The following is a 16,496-nucleotide window of genomic DNA, read 5'->3' on the forward strand; positions in this document are numbered from 1 at the left end:
ACCTGGACTGAGTCTAAAGGGGCCAAAGGTCGGATCACACCAGCATTTAAATTAGGGAACATTGACAAAATCATGACAAAATCAGTTCGTTTTCAGTGGAATCGCTAAAGCTTTCACATACGGTAGATGTTAACTTTGGTGAAGTTTGACAAAAGAATTTGCCTGTTGACCAATAGAAATCGTTCTTGACAGCGCTGACCTTAAAGGGAAAAAAGAGTCGGGGAGTCCAAAATAGAGAAAGCTACGATAACTTATAAGATGTGTGTCAACAAACAGTTTTATGAAACCTCCTTTGTCTTTTGTTCTTTGAATTTAAACTACTACACAACAGAGACATTATTAAAGACAGTTATGAAACAGGAGTTGATGGTACCATATGGAGTGGTGAAAAGTAACATGTACTCAAGTACAGTTTTGAGTATTTCCGCTTTCTACTACTTTAACTACTCCAATTCCTTCTTTTTACTCTACTACATTTATTTAGTGAGATGGATAAAAAAGTAGTACTTTTACTTTACTTGGTTTACTTTAGGTATATTTTGATGCTAATGCTTTTGTACTGTTACTTCAGTGAGAAAGTTATATGCATGACCTTCACTTATATAGCGTATCTGCACTGTGGTATTACTGAAAAAATCGGAGTACTTCTTCCGTGTGTGTGTGTGTGTTTCTGTGTGTGTGTGTGTGTGTGTGTGTGTGTGTGCGTGTGTGTGTGTGTGTATGCGTACTTTGGTTTGTCCAAAGGCTCTGGCTCCTTGCAGGCGCGACCCACAGGGTTGGCCTCCGCCTGCTCTAACACCACCAGCTGCAGCTCCGCCTTCACCTTCCCCTTCTCGCACACGCACACGCACACGCGCACACACACACACACACACACACACACACACACACACAAACACTCTTTCAATAGCACCACAATTATTTGAATTAAAATAAAACAACCCTTACCTGAACTAAAGATTCAGTAAAATGTTAATTTCAACAGCATTAATTCCATCAAAACAACTTGTCATAATCCAGTCCCTCCAGGATTTCGCCGCCTTTTTTTGAGATTGTTACGGCCCAAAATGCCTGATTTTGCAGGAGCATTAGTAAACACTGTGATAAAAGTTGCAGTGTCTTTTGTATTCTTGTTGTGATTTTCTTTTTTGTATAGTTCTTCGAGAATAAAAAGGACACTTTTTTTGGGAAAGGAAAACTACTCTGGGCTGAGTATTCCTAGTAACCAAAAAGGCTCAGGATGCTGCAAATGTTGGTATAATATGAAAATGGCTGGTGGATTTAAGATAAAAAATAATAATGTATCGAAAAAATGTATACAGGTTGTCAGGACGATCCGAAATGTTTTGCATGGTCGTTGCCTGTACGTTTTGTTGGTAAATGTGAGATGTTCGAGTCACATATGTCTCGTCTTCATATCAGAAATAAGGAAATTAATTTGGTGACGTATGTGTTACGTCAACCCGTTCTCACTCCTGCTTGAAGACTGGCTCTCAGAGTCACATACTGATCCAAAGTCTGGTACTGCGACTGCTGGGATTGGTTGAAGTCATGGGAAATTCCTATTATTTGGTCAAAATTGTGGAAAAGTGGTGGTGATTGGTCAAAATTGTGAGTTGCATCAAATTCACGGTGTTTGGTTGAATTTGCATGAATTGTTGCAATCGCGACCTCGGGAAATCCTGGAGGAACTGATAATCACCACTTTGCTGCTCTGAGTTTGTCTGTTTAACACCAATACTGCTCACTGATCATTTCGGTAAAACATAACAATAACCATCATCACTAAGCTGATTTAAGTCCTATTTCTCTGATTGCTTTCATTTTGTAAATGTTAACGATGAATCCTCCAGGAACGCTAAAGTAAGCAGTGGTGTTTAACAAGGCTCAGTGCTTGGACCAATTCTATTCTCCTTATATATGCTACCTCTAGGGAATAATAAACACTCAATTAACTTCTTGTGTTCGGGAGGCAGACACCATCAGCACATTTCATTTTAAAACTCTCCTCTTTAATAAAACTAATATTTAAGCAGTGAGGAGTTGCAGCGTTTGCCTAGGCCGGCGGGGGAGGGTGTATAGCTACAGACACAGCACCCCCTCTCTTCTCTGCTTCTCTTCATAGTCGTCAGATTTATCTACCAATACTTATAGAACTGGCTCAGGTTTGCCTTGCACCAGCTCCTAATTATGCTGTTATAGTTTTAGACTACCGGGGGACTTCCTTGTTTTGACACACTCTAGACCCACTCTCCTCTCTCTTTCCATCTGTGTGCATCCATGTCCCGGAAATGCTTTTTACTAACCTTATTCCCCGGAGACCTTATTTTTTTTTCACCCAGCAGTTTTCCTTGGATTACGGTGGCGCCTAAATAATAATGGCAGCTGTCGCCGTAGTCCTGCTCCGTGTTCTACCATGCCCCGCTACGCTCTGCAGTGCCCTGCTACACCCTGCTACGTCCTGCTACACCCTGCAGTGCCCTGCTACACCATGAACTGATACTACTATTTTCATTCATCACACCCCCAACGGGCACCCTCAGACAGAGCCTGAGTCTGTCCAAGGTTTCTCCTGAATTAATAAATGGTGAATTGATTTTTAATTAAACTAAAGTTAATAGTTTGTAAACCATCAATTAACATAATTTGGATTGCTATAATAAAGTTGCAACAACAACAATTATATTATTGGTTTGTTAATGGTTAATAAATACTTCATATATACATATACAATAATTTCTTTGTTAATGTCTTTAAACAATAGGGTATATCGCAGCACCCCCACATACTTACGTCCTGCTCCTTACATGGGTTGGCTAGCATAGAATACACTCCCCTCAAACGTCTTCAACTGACTGTATAAACTATACAAAGTATTTCTTAAGAAAAATATGAATGCAACGTTTTGTATAATGTTATATCAATCACATGAATTGTGACTTAAGTTCTGTATAGAGGAAAACCGGAAACAGCCTCAAGCACCACCCTGATAGAGGCAAGATTGCCAAAAACGTTTTGGTAAATAAAGCATTGTGTACTGGAGAAGAAGTGTACATGATTTATGTTGATGGTCTTGCATTGAAGCTAGGAAACTGTCATATTAAAACCTGACCAGGATAAGGTGAGGTTATGATATTTCAGCTGCTGGTTAGCTTTTTTTTATAACTTAAATTTTTTAATATAACAAAGAGATCAACGCTATAAATCAAAAATGAAACCAGCCTATTGTTCATGTCACATCTTCAATTCCCCCTCCCCATCCCAACAAAACAGAAACAACAGGGGTGGAGAGTAGTTTCTGCAGTCTGAGCATATCACATGTCTCTGGAATAATACTTTTAATATGGTAAACTTGATGTAAAAAAAGTCAGATCCTAACTGCAAATTTGTAGCTACTGCGTCTTGCCTTTCTCAATCAGCATTGGTATTTCTGTATTTTTTTTTTTTTTTTTACCATTAGCAGGAAAGTGTTGCCCATGCTGTCGGTGTATTGGATTTCCTCCTGTTTCATATTGCTCCTCTTGTCCTTCTTTTCTTTCCTTTCTTCTGGGCCTCTTCCCTCTCCTTCTCCTCCCTCTCAAAGTCCTCGGCTGTTTTTGGGCGAGTCAGTGGCCACCAGCCCTTCATCTTCTTGGTGCGAAAAAGGGAAAATCGTGGGCTGGCCCGATCCTTCGCCATCTCAATTGTACACTTACCGGATGACTTTGCCGCTCGCACCATGTCGTTGAGCCGTAACTCCATGGAGCCTGAAGGAGGAAGAGTAAAAGAAAGATGATGAAGAAGAGTTAGAATCATTAGCATTTGTTCGTAAAAGTACTAAATACATTTAAAAAAAGGGTTTCAAATGCTGCCCGAAATCCAATCACTTGTACTTGATACTCACATGATATGATATATGAGATATAACAATGGAGATGTTGCAGATTATTATGGAGCTAGATTTGTTTCTTTATTACATGCGAGAAAATAAATGACCTGAGAGACAAAAAATATTTTAAAGGAAAAAGTTTTCATACCAATAGCTAAAAATAATAATTGAGACTAAAAAAGTTTTAATATAAATTTTAAATCTTTTTAATTATTTAAAAAATCTCTCTCAAAATACTTTTTTAAACTGTCAAATATATATTATTTGCTATCAGTGTGAAAAAATTTCTCTCAAAAAAATTGGCCAGTTGGTTGAGCACCGTCTTGTCTTGAGAGTCCATCTGAATCATTACACCATTGTCACCGTCATAGATGCGCTGCCTTAGTTAAGTGCCCAAGCTAGCGTTAGCTAACTAGCAGCCAGCCCACTTCTAAGTGAATACCTTTTAAATATCTAAACACTTTTTAACCGTCAAACTGAAACACTGGCGGTGAGCTCCAATCAGATCAGATCAAGGTCGGCAGAGAAGCTTTCTAGTAATGTTTCCATGCTGGCCTAGCCCCAATGATGGCGGTCCGTCTGCAGCTGCAGGACCTGGAGCTCACCACCAGTGTTTAGTTTGACTGTTAAAAAGTGTTGAGGTAATCAAAAGGTATTTATTTAGAAGTGGGCTGGCTGCTAGCGCTAGCTTCCGCACTTAACTAAGACAGCGCATCTATGACGGTGACAATGGTGAAATGATTTAGATGGACTCCCAAGATAAGACGTTGCAAATCAAATCTAGCTCCATAATTAAGAGCCTATCAGGAACAGGAATGATTACACTCTTTGAGCTGCTATTTACAGTGGCCCTGCAAATCTTCAGCAATTTGACAACAGATGTACTAAATTTAGAAAACAGCTGTGCATGTGTTGTCAAATCGGTGAAGAAGATCTTCATTTGCTTGTGTTAATTTGCATGTTTTCTTAATTTGAGTGACCTCTCAGGGCCACCATTGTCACTTTGAAAGCAGGTAGTTTGATTGGCTGTAGCTTCACAGCCATAAAGAAACCCAGCAAAGTAGAAATTACTGGAAATTATTAGTTAATGAAATACGTACTTCCAGAGAGTAGTGGACTTCAGCAATATTAGTGCAGTAAAAATTTACAATATACTGACTTTCTCAAGACATTAACCTGGACACCAGCAAATTAAAACAGGAGCAGATGTAGGGAGGCCTCATAGTAAATATGTATAAACACTTAAATAAACAGGGGATATTAAAAATAAATACTTGCCTCCCATCAGCCTGTGTCTAGAGACCATCTTACGATTGGATAACACTAGCCGAGATACCAAATTGGGCCAGAGACGTAAATTGGGGGGCCAACGGCCCCTTTCCTATTTCTTATCCCCCTACTTCTGGCATCCTTGCTCAGACCCCACCTATCTTCGTACTGGGCCTTCATTTTGATCACAGGTACACAACTGTAAAGTTTCATGGCTGCATCTTGCACCATTGTGACACTATTCCATGGACAAAATCTGTCGACTGACATATACTGTACAAATTTGGCAAAGCACTCTGTGGTAGATCCTGCTACTTTGCCAGGATGACACATGTGTAAATACACACATACTATACAACTTTATTATCGGTTTACACTGAAATTAATTTTGTGTTCCCAAACAGCGCTGCTCAAAATGGCCTCGCAAGGTGAAAACAAACACAGAAAATGTGTTAGTGTGTCTTACCCAGGAAGTCATTGGCAGCGATGCGGTCATAGTCCCAGACCTGCAGCGTCAGAACAGCGGCTGTCGAAACTCTGACTCTCCAGAGAGAAGAAGGACTCCTTCTTCTTGTACAACCATCTTTCTACAGCATGAGAGAGCAGATTATTATTAACAACGACTGACTGTAGTGTCCTCTAGTGGCTGAGTGTTCATTACAGCCACACATTAAACACCACCACCTAAAAGGGTGCACATTTTTTATTTAATATTTAAATTGTTATGTACAATGGAAACTAACCTGATGGTGACACAGTGTTAAACAATTGGTATATATTACCGAATGACATAAGGTCATTGGTACTAATTTTGACAATTTTGTTACGGATACTCTTTCACCAATCAAAAACTCCAATCATACTTTGCTTTGAGCTTATTTAATGTTGGGACTTGCTGTTTTCTGTTTTATATCACAGTAAACATTTTTGGGTGGTGGACTGTAAACCCTAACCCTACAACAACACATTGGAACACATCCCCTTGGATTCTGGTAAACATCAATGAACAATCTTTTGGACATTTCTAAGATAATTAAAAGCTTAATCGTAAAAATAATGAAAGGTTACTCAAAAAGAAAATAATCATTTGTTTCCCTAGTGAGACCAGAGCAAAGGTCACTATAATCATCAGCAGGTCCAGGTGCCAACAGAAGTATGTACAGTATTTATACCTCAGTAGGAAGGTAGTCGAAGCGGAACACAAATCTCCAGTTGAAGTTTCCTTCTCCAGTCAGAGAGTTGAAGTGGACATCAGTCTCCTGTTTTTCTCCTTCCAATCCCTTTATCCAGCTGCATAGACAAAAAAACAGAATAAAACACTGAGCCTACATAGCCAAGCAATGCCTAAATAACCGTTCACTTAGCCATGCAATGCACATGTTGACAATGATAACAAGAGATTTACCAAATCCATAGTAGCCTACTCTTTCCAACAATGGGTCCTTAATTTCAGACAAAAGCAGCTTCCCATAACTGCAGCTGGCAGATTGTCTGAACTTTAGCTAGTCAGCTTATCAAGCTAACATACCTGAGCAGGTAAAACTCTCCAGTATTTTAAGGGGAAAAATCAAAGATTTGAGAGCAGTCAGAATCAAATAAACATCACTTTGTGTAGTCATTTTTTCTTCTTCTTCTTTCCTCTTTTGTATCTTTCATTTCTGTTAATCATCTAAATACCTTCAGAATTATCTTGTGTGTGTGTGGGTGCTTGTGAATCTGCCCTTCCTATTGAGAGATCTGGGCACGCGATTGCCCAGGCCTCGCTCTCAACTGGCATGATGTATGGTCTAACATTCCAGTATCACGCAATCCAGACCATCAGCAGATTTACTACAATTTCATACATAGGAAAAGGTTTTAGGTTTAGGCAATGGGTGGCGCCTAGGTAGAGCATACAGCGTGCAGGACATGGTGAGGATTATTCGCGGTAATGTAGGTAATTTGGTCCTAAACCAAGTCTCTTGCTGTTCCTGTCTCCTGTTTTGCTGTTTAATGACTTTAGTGTGGCAATGTTCTTGCGTCTGGGAGGCTTAATCTCAACCACCACAATTTCCTCCTCGTCCTCTTCCTCTTCGATGTTTGCCATGCTCAGACACCATCCATCTGAACAATAAAGAAAACAACACATCAATGCTAACAAACAACTCTGTTAAAATAGTTTTCCAGGTATTTTACATTTTGTAGTATGTTTATCCTATTCCTCAATTTTGTTGTTGTTTCTTTCATTGTGTTTTATTGATAAAAAATCTGGTGGAAAGCATTTCCAGAAGAGTTGTGGCTAATATCAACAGATTGTTGCCTTGAGAGTTCAATTATTATAGCCTGGGAACCAATTCAATTCAATTCAATTTTATTTATAGTATCAATTCATAACAAGAGTTATCTCAAGACACTTTACAGATAGAGTAGGTCTAGACCACACTCCAGAATTTACAAGGACCCAGCAGTTCTAGTAGTCTCCTCCAGAGCAAGCAACAGTGCGACAGTGGGCGAGGAAAAACTTCCTTTTAGGCAGAAACCTGGGACAGACCCAGGCTCCTGGTAGGCGGTGTCTGACGGGCCGGTTGGGGTTAGTGGAAATAACAAAAATAGAAAAAAATAGTAGTTTGTAGCAGTTCTTTGTAGTAGTTCAGGGCATAGCAGGGCACTGTGCGGCATTACAAGACACAGTAGGACGTAGCTGGGCACCGCAGAGTGTAGCAGATGAACATGGCATCGCAGAACGTGTAGCGGGACCATGGCGACAGCTGCTACCATGATTTTGGAGCCTCCCTGATCCAAGGGAACCAGACCAATCTGGGACTGCATGTTTTATTTGCTCTGACAGATACGTCTGGTGCCCCTCCCGGTAAAACAGATTTCCAGCCAGCCAGATTCTGGTCAGGCCAATCACAACTATTTATATCACATGGGGCGGGTTCCAGACAATTACTGACAACTCAGCAACACTCAGACTCAGACATATTGATTCTAAACCATCACACCTCATGTCTGCACACTGTAGTCTCTTTACGTTTGTTAGTAACTCAACGTTACGTCACGTTAACCTAGGGAATAATAACATAAGTGTACCGAGTCGACCGTTCTGTAGTATATGTTTTCATGCTAATCAAATGTGTCTCTAGCTTGAAAAAAGCTAGCGAAAACCGCTGATTAGCTTATAATGCTAGTCTTTGGGGCAGAGGGTAAAGTAAAAAGAAATCACTATTTCTATACCAGTAACAAGGCTCAAAATAGCACCACACTTCCTCTGAAGCATAATGAGGATCCCTACATGTAAAACGAAGCAATGAGAATTTTGTAAGTGTACAAACAGTTTATTAAAAAGATAGATTTTAAAGACAGTAGCATTCACGTTTACAAGCTGGTGCCATCATGCAGTGGCGGTTCTACATAGAATTACCCCCTGGGCAAGACCCCCTTTCAAGTGAATCCGAAATAGTGCGCCAAGCCGCAGAGCTGGATTGCATCGCGGGGTGTCCGATGCCAGACTGGAGCAAAGACCACTATAGGAGCCTTAGCACTGAGACAACTGCCTAGCGGCCTGGGAGTGCACCATCCTTTAATCACAATGAAATCACCGCTCTTTGTCAACGTTTCATTGCCATGAAAACATTTGGCAGAGCAGCACTGTCTTTTTTTTACCAAAAGCTTTTGTGAATTTCTACTATCTAGCCAACTTTTAGTTCTCAACACAGTCTGTTTCAGCCCCCCCTCCCATTTCCCCTTCTCACACAGCTTCTTTACACGGCTTCTTCTCAGCAAGCATAAACACTGAAAGGATTGAGACACATTCAATTAGCATGAAAACATATCCCAGAGAATAATCGACTCTGTACACATATGTTAATAATCCATAGGTTCATTTTGTGCCAGAATTGTCCTTTTAACACTGATTCTAAAAAATCTGCTCTCACTCTGACATGAGAAGAGTGTAATGATCTCCTGAGAGCTGAACTCCTATAAAACCGACAACTGACTTTTGATTTCTAGAAAGAATTTGGAAGTTTTCCTGTTCACATCAACACAATCATAGTAGCATCTTGTGGTGTCAAGTGAACACCAGCTCTGACTCATGTGTGATGTTGTTGCTCTAATAATAAGGCAAAAATATGGCAAAATACAAAATACCCAAAATATTATTATGACTGATTGACAAAGTAGGAGTTTAAACTATACCCATCTCTGCTTGTTTCTCCTTCATTGCTTCCTCCTCCTCAGCAGCCTGGAGATAGTCAACTCATCAGACATGGTGTGTAAAGAACTGATTCATTTATAACAGTTAGTTAATCTGTCCACATAATCACCAAAAAGAAATCCAATTTTAAATGTCTGTCTGAACTTTCTCGAGTGTCCTTTTCTTAATTCTGCTGCAGTAGTCCGTCTTATTCTGTCTTGTCTTGTTTCACGTACTCATTTTGGAAAGGTCCTGAAACAAGGGTTAATTACCAGTATGTCATTTTCTTAAAATCTGGTCATAATAAGATAACAATCTCAACTATCCAATCGCTGGTGTTCTTTTGTTGACCGTTTTTAATGACAAATAAAGAAGTGTCTTACCCGTCTCTCCATTTCCTCTAGTGAAGCGTAGTATTTAGACCACCAATCCAACTCCTCCAACTCTGGTGGCTGCTCCTCTAGCCCCTCACCCTTATTTCTCAGTTTCTTCAGAGGATCCTGAACGGGTTCAAAAAACATCAACCATTTATTAAATGCTTTATCGTTTAATCTGGTTGAAATTTGTCTGAACATTAATGTGTGGAGAGGAGAAATTAAATATACATACATTAACCAGGTTGATGGGGTTAAAGGGAATCTTGGACTGTTTAATTGACAGGCCGCTGAGTCCGATACGTTCCAGTGACACCAGAGGGTTGATCTTTTTCATATTCTGCCTCACTGGAGAGACACACAGAGAAATTATGTCCATAAAGAATATGAAACCTATGAAAACCCACATATGAAACAGAGCACAGCTCACATTCAGGGCTTCTCAGTTTATGTTGTTGTTATTGTTATTGTTGTTGTTGTTGGCTTTAGCTTCAGTTTTTTTGCCTTATTATTCTAGGATGCGGTGAAAATATTATATGTATCTTTTGCAGGTTTAAAACAAATCAGTTAGTAACATTACTACTAGTAGCTAGCTAGCTACAGCTGATCTGTCAGTGCTGTCACTGACAGATTTTATTTTCATTTCAGTAAACAACATCAATAGTCACCAGCTGGAAATGAGAAGCTGCTTCAAAAATTAATGAGAATTTTTAATGTAAATCTGCCAATGTTATTATAAACTGCATAAGGTGCCATGTGACAATGGAAAGCTTGATAGGCATAGCAAAAGTAATTAAAGGGGATAGGGCTTGGCAAATGATCAATTACAATGTTCTGGAGACACATCTATAGTACCTAGAACCTAGTCTGGATGTTACAGAAATGTCTCCAAAACATTCAAAACTCAAACTATCTAGTAGACACTGCTACTGGGAATACTACCTCCATCACTTCTTCCATAGCTCTTACATTTTGGTTTTGGCTCATCGTCTTCCTCCTCTTCCTCCCCCCCTAACTTGCGTGGGGTGTAGTTCATGAGGCTCTGGACCACGTGGGTCCCGACTAGAGCAAGCCGACCAAATACCCGATGCTCCACCACAAACAACGTCAGAGGAGGGTGGAGGTAGGCCTGCTCTGGCAACTCCTATTGGACCAAACACAGGAAAAGGAAACAGGAAAACAGGAAAGAGAAGATTAGCCTTGTCTCTATACTGTACGCAGGTGTGTTCCTTTAAGCTAGATGTGTAAAGGTAACTTAAGTCAGGCACGCACGCACGCGCGCACACACACACACACACACAGTCTGTTTTCTAAAATCTCAGCGGCTCATCAGCTGCTTCTACCTGAACGGACCCATCTGTAAACTTTACACTGACTTCCCACTCACTTCAGTACAGTCCTATGACAGCAGCACCTAATGCACATGAGAGGAACTGACTGGTGATGATGATGACCCATAGGAGTAAAATGGATAGAAAGGCCATTGAACCATTTGCTGTGTTCATTTGATTAGTAATAAAAAATAGCGATAGTTGTTAATTGTCATGGTGATAACACATCAGTGGGGCTCAGTTACAGCTGTTACTGCAAAACCTCCCGCAAGTCAGTTTATACAGATGTTCACAATGCCATGGCAATGGTACACATAAAAATGGCTGCCACTCTGACCATTCTGCTATTATGATTTCTATCCATTTTATTTCTATGTGATGACCTCATCGTTCTGTGTTCTGATTGGTGCTGTCCACCCGTCTCAGATCAGATCAGAGGCGTTGGTTTACTGACCTCATTGAAGATGGCCAAGTTCTCACACTGCAGGACTCTGGTTTTATGGGTGAAACCTGGAGGACAGACGGACAGGTAACCATAGCAACAGTGCTGATAACTGTTTTAACTGGCTGGTGAAACTCAGAACTTAAACTTAAGTAACAGTAACAACACCATGTGCCGAAAATAAAAGTACTCTTATTTCAGAATAATTATATCAAATTATTAATGCTTTGACAGGAAGGAGCTTCCAGAGTGTAGTGCAGGCTCCCTCAGTTCCCTCTTTTGAAAATAGACTGGATTAATTCTAGTCAACAAAGGATATTTTGTATAATTTTAAAGCAGAATCTTGGATTATTTGTGAAATGTTTTGTAAAATGATTGTTATCTGGAACATGAATATTGTGGTATTGTTTTGCTTGTTGTTGTAGTTGGAGAGTCTGGTATGGAGGATCTATATCCTGTACCAGAAAATGTTCATTAAATATATTTTATTGAATATAAAATGAATGTGTTAATCACTTTAAAATTGCAGCCGGTAAAGGTGGAGTTAACAACTTTTATTGCTGAGTATCTATCTGTAACTATATAGTATTATGTATAAGGTGATTTTGGTTTTGCATTAATAATCTGAATCTGCAAAGTTACCAGTAACTAATGTGTTGAAGTAGAAGTATAAAGTAGCATACAATGGAAATACTCAGGTACAAGTAGTATATAACAGAACCTTCACAAATGGTAATCACTTGAAATCAAACATCTATTCTTTTTAATCCAGATATATTACATGATACAGTGAGTTATCTGCAGAGATGGATTATTCTTTTTTTTTTAATCACTGTATTTAAAAAACACTTGAAATCCACATACCCTCCCACACTGCTAAACTGTATTATTATGAAAATGTATTATTAAAAATGGAAAATACAATTGAAAAAAACAAATTAACACAATTTAAAATCCTATGGGGAGAAGTATTACAAGTGTAAATCTTGTAAATAACAGATATTGAGAAATTTAAAGAAGTATTAAACATTTCCTTTTTCAATGATTTTATGAGATATGTTGCTTTCTTAAAACTATTAACTATTATACTTTCAAAGTAATATGTTATTTCTCTCTTAGTACAGTTCATTTACGTGCTTGTACAGTAAATAACTCAAGTTAATTGCTTTATATCTGAAGGTGCGTTCATTTCTTACCATCATCTGAATGTCCTTATAATACTGTATGTTCCTTACTTGTTCATTATGTGGAAATAAATTAAACCAACAAAGATATAGATGAATAGAGCTATGTACTTTAACCCAGCCTGCCTCAGTGAGCGCTGATAAAACGCCACACGTTTGCAGTCTTAAGTAAAACACTTTTTTTTTTAAGTCAGCCCTAAAACAATAGCCAGGTGCCCTTTCTGCTTGTGAGTTTTTCCTTTTGTTGCCATCGCCAGTGCTTGCTGAAGTTTGGTCCCTGCCCTACATGAAAAGTGTCGGGATTTGATTCAATCTACACATTAAGGCACTCCTTTATAACGTGTTTTCAGTAGAAGTGATTGGGTAGAATATCTCCAATGGAAACATATATTCTAGCTTATCTGAAGTTATAATGAGGTTTCAGCAGTCTGAGTTAGTCAAATCAAGTAATTCTAAAGTGAACGTCTTTTCACTAGAGGATTCCCTCTTTGTGTTCCCTTGCTGAGCTGCAGAGGAGGGACACTAACGCCGCCTTCACACTGCCACTTGAAATCAGCTCAGTAATACGCATTGCGCCCCCAGTGGACATTGTACTACACTGTTGAAAGCGTCAGAAGTGAGTAGAAAAAAAATGCACAAGCCATCCTTTTGACCGCGGAGAAAAGTTGCCCAGGATGTTGTTAGGTCGGCTAAATGCGATTAAGCGGTATAATGTCAATAGATAAAATAAATAAATAATAAATAATGTCTGTTGCTGAACAACTTAGCCATAGAGGGTATGCTATGCATTGTTTCTGCACAGAAGAACTTTTCTCATACTCCAAAATGAATTGATTACATAACAACATATTATGAAATCGTAAATAAATTAAATCCTTTATTTTATTAAAAGAATTCAGATTTGTTTACATAGCAACGCTATCTTCCACTCGGATTAGATAGGTCGTGCAAGTTCAATTGTTTTAATGCATCCAGATGACCAGATTTGTTTCGCATTGCACTCATTCGCATCGGTTTGGACCCACTTGCATGCGGTCTGCGAATCTCCATAGGAAATTAATAACTTCCGGTCATGTGTGAAGGCACCGTAATGTTTTCCTTTTTCATTCATACATTCACTCAAACATCAGCAGTAAATACCAACAAGAACACATGACTCTGTGTGGCTATTCCAGCAGTTGTTGGATCAGGAAAGCCACATATTGATTCAAGAACAAGTTTTAGGTACTAATAATGTCTTTCTACTTTTTGCTACGTCACACATGTCCTGCAACTGTTACATGTGACCTGTTCCTTTCCTCTATGTGTGATTTTGACTATGCTGTATTTCTATTTAAATTGTAACTGGTTTGACGTCTTGGCCCGGTCTCCCTCGGGAAAGAGATTTCAATCTCAAGGGACTTCCTGGTTAAATAAAGGTTAAATCAAGAAATAAAAATAATCATATTTATTTGTTGATTATATCTGGTATGAATAATCTAAATCTGCAAAGTAACTAAAGTTGTCAAATAAATGTAGTGGAGTAAAAAGTACAATAGTTGCCTCTGAATTGGTATGGAGTGTAAACAGCATAAAATGGAAATACTCAAGTAATGCAAAGTAATTGAGAAAATGTACTTAGTTACTTTCAAAGTGGCCGAAAACAAACCAGTAAAACAGACCGCGAGATTTCTTCATGTAGTTACAAACAGGTGAGTGTGTGTTACTGACCTCTGAAGCAGAGTTCCACCTTTCTATTAGATCGCCCCGGAAGGTTGCAGATCTTCCTCAGATTCCCACTGATGGACATGATACTGACTTACTACCTGTTCACATTGTGTCCCTCTTCTGTCTTCTCTCTTTGTGCTGTGTGTTTAACAGTGTGATGGGAGGTACCTGAGAGAGAGAGAGACAGAGAGAGAGAGAGAGAGAGAGTGAGTGTGTGTGCGTGTGTGCGTGCGTGCGTAAAGGAAAATTCTGGTCAATTTCAACACTTAGCTCTGTTGGTTGGATATTTGGAGTGCTGTCAATAGAGAGAAAAACAAACACTCAGTGATGCCTATCCTTCCAAGGGAACACAGTGAATCCGACTGCTGTAGATGTGACAAAAAGGCATAAAAGTTGTGTTAATCCATACCTCTGTTTATTTCCTGTTTTCCGCTGAAGTCCACACTAGTTGATTGTTGAACTCATACAATCCAATTTTCCAAAATATATTTTTTTTCATAAAAAAATGATTTGCCGTTGTTATGTCCTTAGTAATGTATCAACAGGCTGAACCCGGACACCACAGTTGAGCCAGGAGAGCTGAAGTTCAAGAGTTAGGTTGCATAGATAACTAAGCAACAGTGGGCTCTTGAACTTTTGACCTGCTGCAGCCGGCCGTTCTACTCTCCTGGAGTTGTTGACAATTGTAAATATTGAGTATTACAACTTGGAACGCACCAATTTTACCCAAAACGAATGACTTTGTGCAGTTGCCATAAACAGATTTCACGAAAGGGATCAAAAATCTTAACCTGTGCATCAACAGCAGTGGATTTAACCACACAACTATGCAAACCACAATGTTTTCAAATTGCTCAAATTGCATACTCAATGGTTGTAAATATTTAAAAAAAAACTTGCACTAACCATCTTTACGGTACTTCAAGTCATATCTTCATAGTGGACTTTGAACAGCAAATACATTTATAATACTTAAAACATATCTTCAGTGGACATGGCAAAGACAATTATAGTACTCTTTTCACATGCAAATACAAAATACTGTGAACTGTTATCACAAACAGTGCTCACATAAAACACTAATTCCCTAAAATAGTCTAAATCAAACATGTCACAAAGTGAATCAATCAAAATAAGAGCTAGTGCTTTGTTACTAAGATTACTCCAAAGCTTAAAGGGTAACTTCATGTTTTTTTTTCAACCTGGACCCATTTTCCTATGTTTTTGTGTGAATCTTTGAAAATTGGTCCAGCATTGAGCAAGATCGCTGTGAACTAGGCTGCAATGTTATATAGGACAACTGTGCATCGTCAGTTAGTGTCCACTAAAAGTAATGTTTTTGCCGCTGACACACTCAGATTATTATTGTAAGTATCACCATCATGCGGATCACTACAGAGATAGGCCTTTTGTTAAAGAGTAAGATCCTAAACAGTGTTTTTAGTCTGGTGGGTTTGGTGGTGGGGATTTAAGTGCTGTTTCATGTTAAACAAAAAAGATCTTACTGTTTAACAAAAAGGTCTATCTCTGTAATGTTGAACAACAATTGTTAAATATTAATCTTAGACTGTCAGCAGCAAAAACAGCACTTTGACGTAAATTGAAGGTGCGCAATTGTCCTGTAATTTACGTTGAAGCTGGTTTGGCAGATGCCCAGCGCAACAATCTTGCTTTATACTTGACCAATGTCAAAAATTGTTTTTTCCATCAGTAACAAGAACATAGGAAAATAGGGTCCAGGTTGAAAATCCCAAGGTTACCCATTTTTTTTCTTCTTTTTTTTTTAAATATCAACCATGTAAAAAAAGAAAATACTGAGGAATAAAGAGAAAAATGTTTTCAAAAACTCTTTTCCCAAGGTGAAAAGCGGTCCATCTGGTACAGCAGTACCAGAGGGGCCTGTCAGTCTAGATGGAGCCTGTTTTTTGCTTTGTTTGCAAAAGGTTATTTCCATGCAAATCCTGTCCAGTTAATTCAAACAAACAAAACTAGTCCAAATGATGTACAGTGGCTACAGAAAGTTTACACACCCATGCTAAAGTTGATTAAAAAAGAGAAGAAAAAAAAAACATCTTTTGGAAATTGATCTTTAAAGCTTCAGTAGGTAACTTTTGTAAAAATGTATTTTTTACATATTTGTTAAA

At 38.8% G+C, this 16,496-nt stretch overlaps 2 protein-coding genes across 4 annotated transcripts in view; both read right to left on the reverse strand.

Moving 5' to 3' along the window:
• LOC116688644 (fer-1-like protein 4) overlaps positions 1–5,694 on the reverse strand; it is a 6,493-nt gene extending 799 nt beyond the window's left edge. The window contains exons 1-3 of one of the 2 annotated variants that reach the window (XM_032514811.1): positions 5,604–5,694; positions 3,455–3,746; positions 729–829 (exon numbers count right to left, since the gene is read on the reverse strand). In XM_032514811.1, coding sequence (XP_032370702.1) covers positions 729–829; positions 3,455–3,511 — 158 coding nt within the window. In that variant the 5' untranslated portion in view covers positions 3,512–3,746; positions 5,604–5,694. Of the gene's footprint in view, positions 1–728; positions 833–3,454; positions 3,747–5,603 lie in introns of both variants that reach the window. The other variant, XM_032514810.1, reaches the window with a different exon arrangement.
• Positions 5,695–6,309: 615 nt separating this feature from the next.
• LOC116688643 (fer-1-like protein 4) overlaps positions 6,310–16,496 on the reverse strand; it is a 56,449-nt gene continuing 46,262 nt past the window's right edge. Inside the window, exons 5-11 of one of the 2 annotated variants that reach the window (XM_032514809.1) lie at positions 14,356–14,717; positions 11,474–11,529; positions 10,658–10,832; positions 9,924–10,036; positions 9,698–9,814; positions 9,317–9,362; positions 6,310–6,427 (exon numbers count right to left, since the gene is read on the reverse strand). In XM_032514809.1, the coding sequence (XP_032370700.1) occupies positions 6,420–6,427; positions 9,317–9,362; positions 9,698–9,814; positions 9,924–10,036; positions 10,658–10,832; positions 11,474–11,529; positions 14,356–14,434 (594 nt within the window). In that variant the 5' untranslated portion in view covers positions 14,435–14,717 and the 3' untranslated portion in view covers positions 6,310–6,419. Of the gene's footprint in view, positions 6,428–6,853; positions 7,241–9,316; positions 9,363–9,697; positions 9,815–9,923; positions 10,037–10,657; positions 10,833–11,473; positions 11,530–14,355; positions 14,718–16,496 lie in introns of those variants that run through there. The other variant, XM_032514808.1, reaches the window with a different exon arrangement.

The sequence above is a fragment of the Etheostoma spectabile genome, chromosome 4 (assembly GCF_008692095.1).
Source record: "Etheostoma spectabile isolate EspeVRDwgs_2016 chromosome 4, UIUC_Espe_1.0, whole genome shotgun sequence".
Classification (NCBI taxonomy): domain Eukaryota; kingdom Metazoa; phylum Chordata; class Actinopteri; order Perciformes; family Percidae; genus Etheostoma; species Etheostoma spectabile.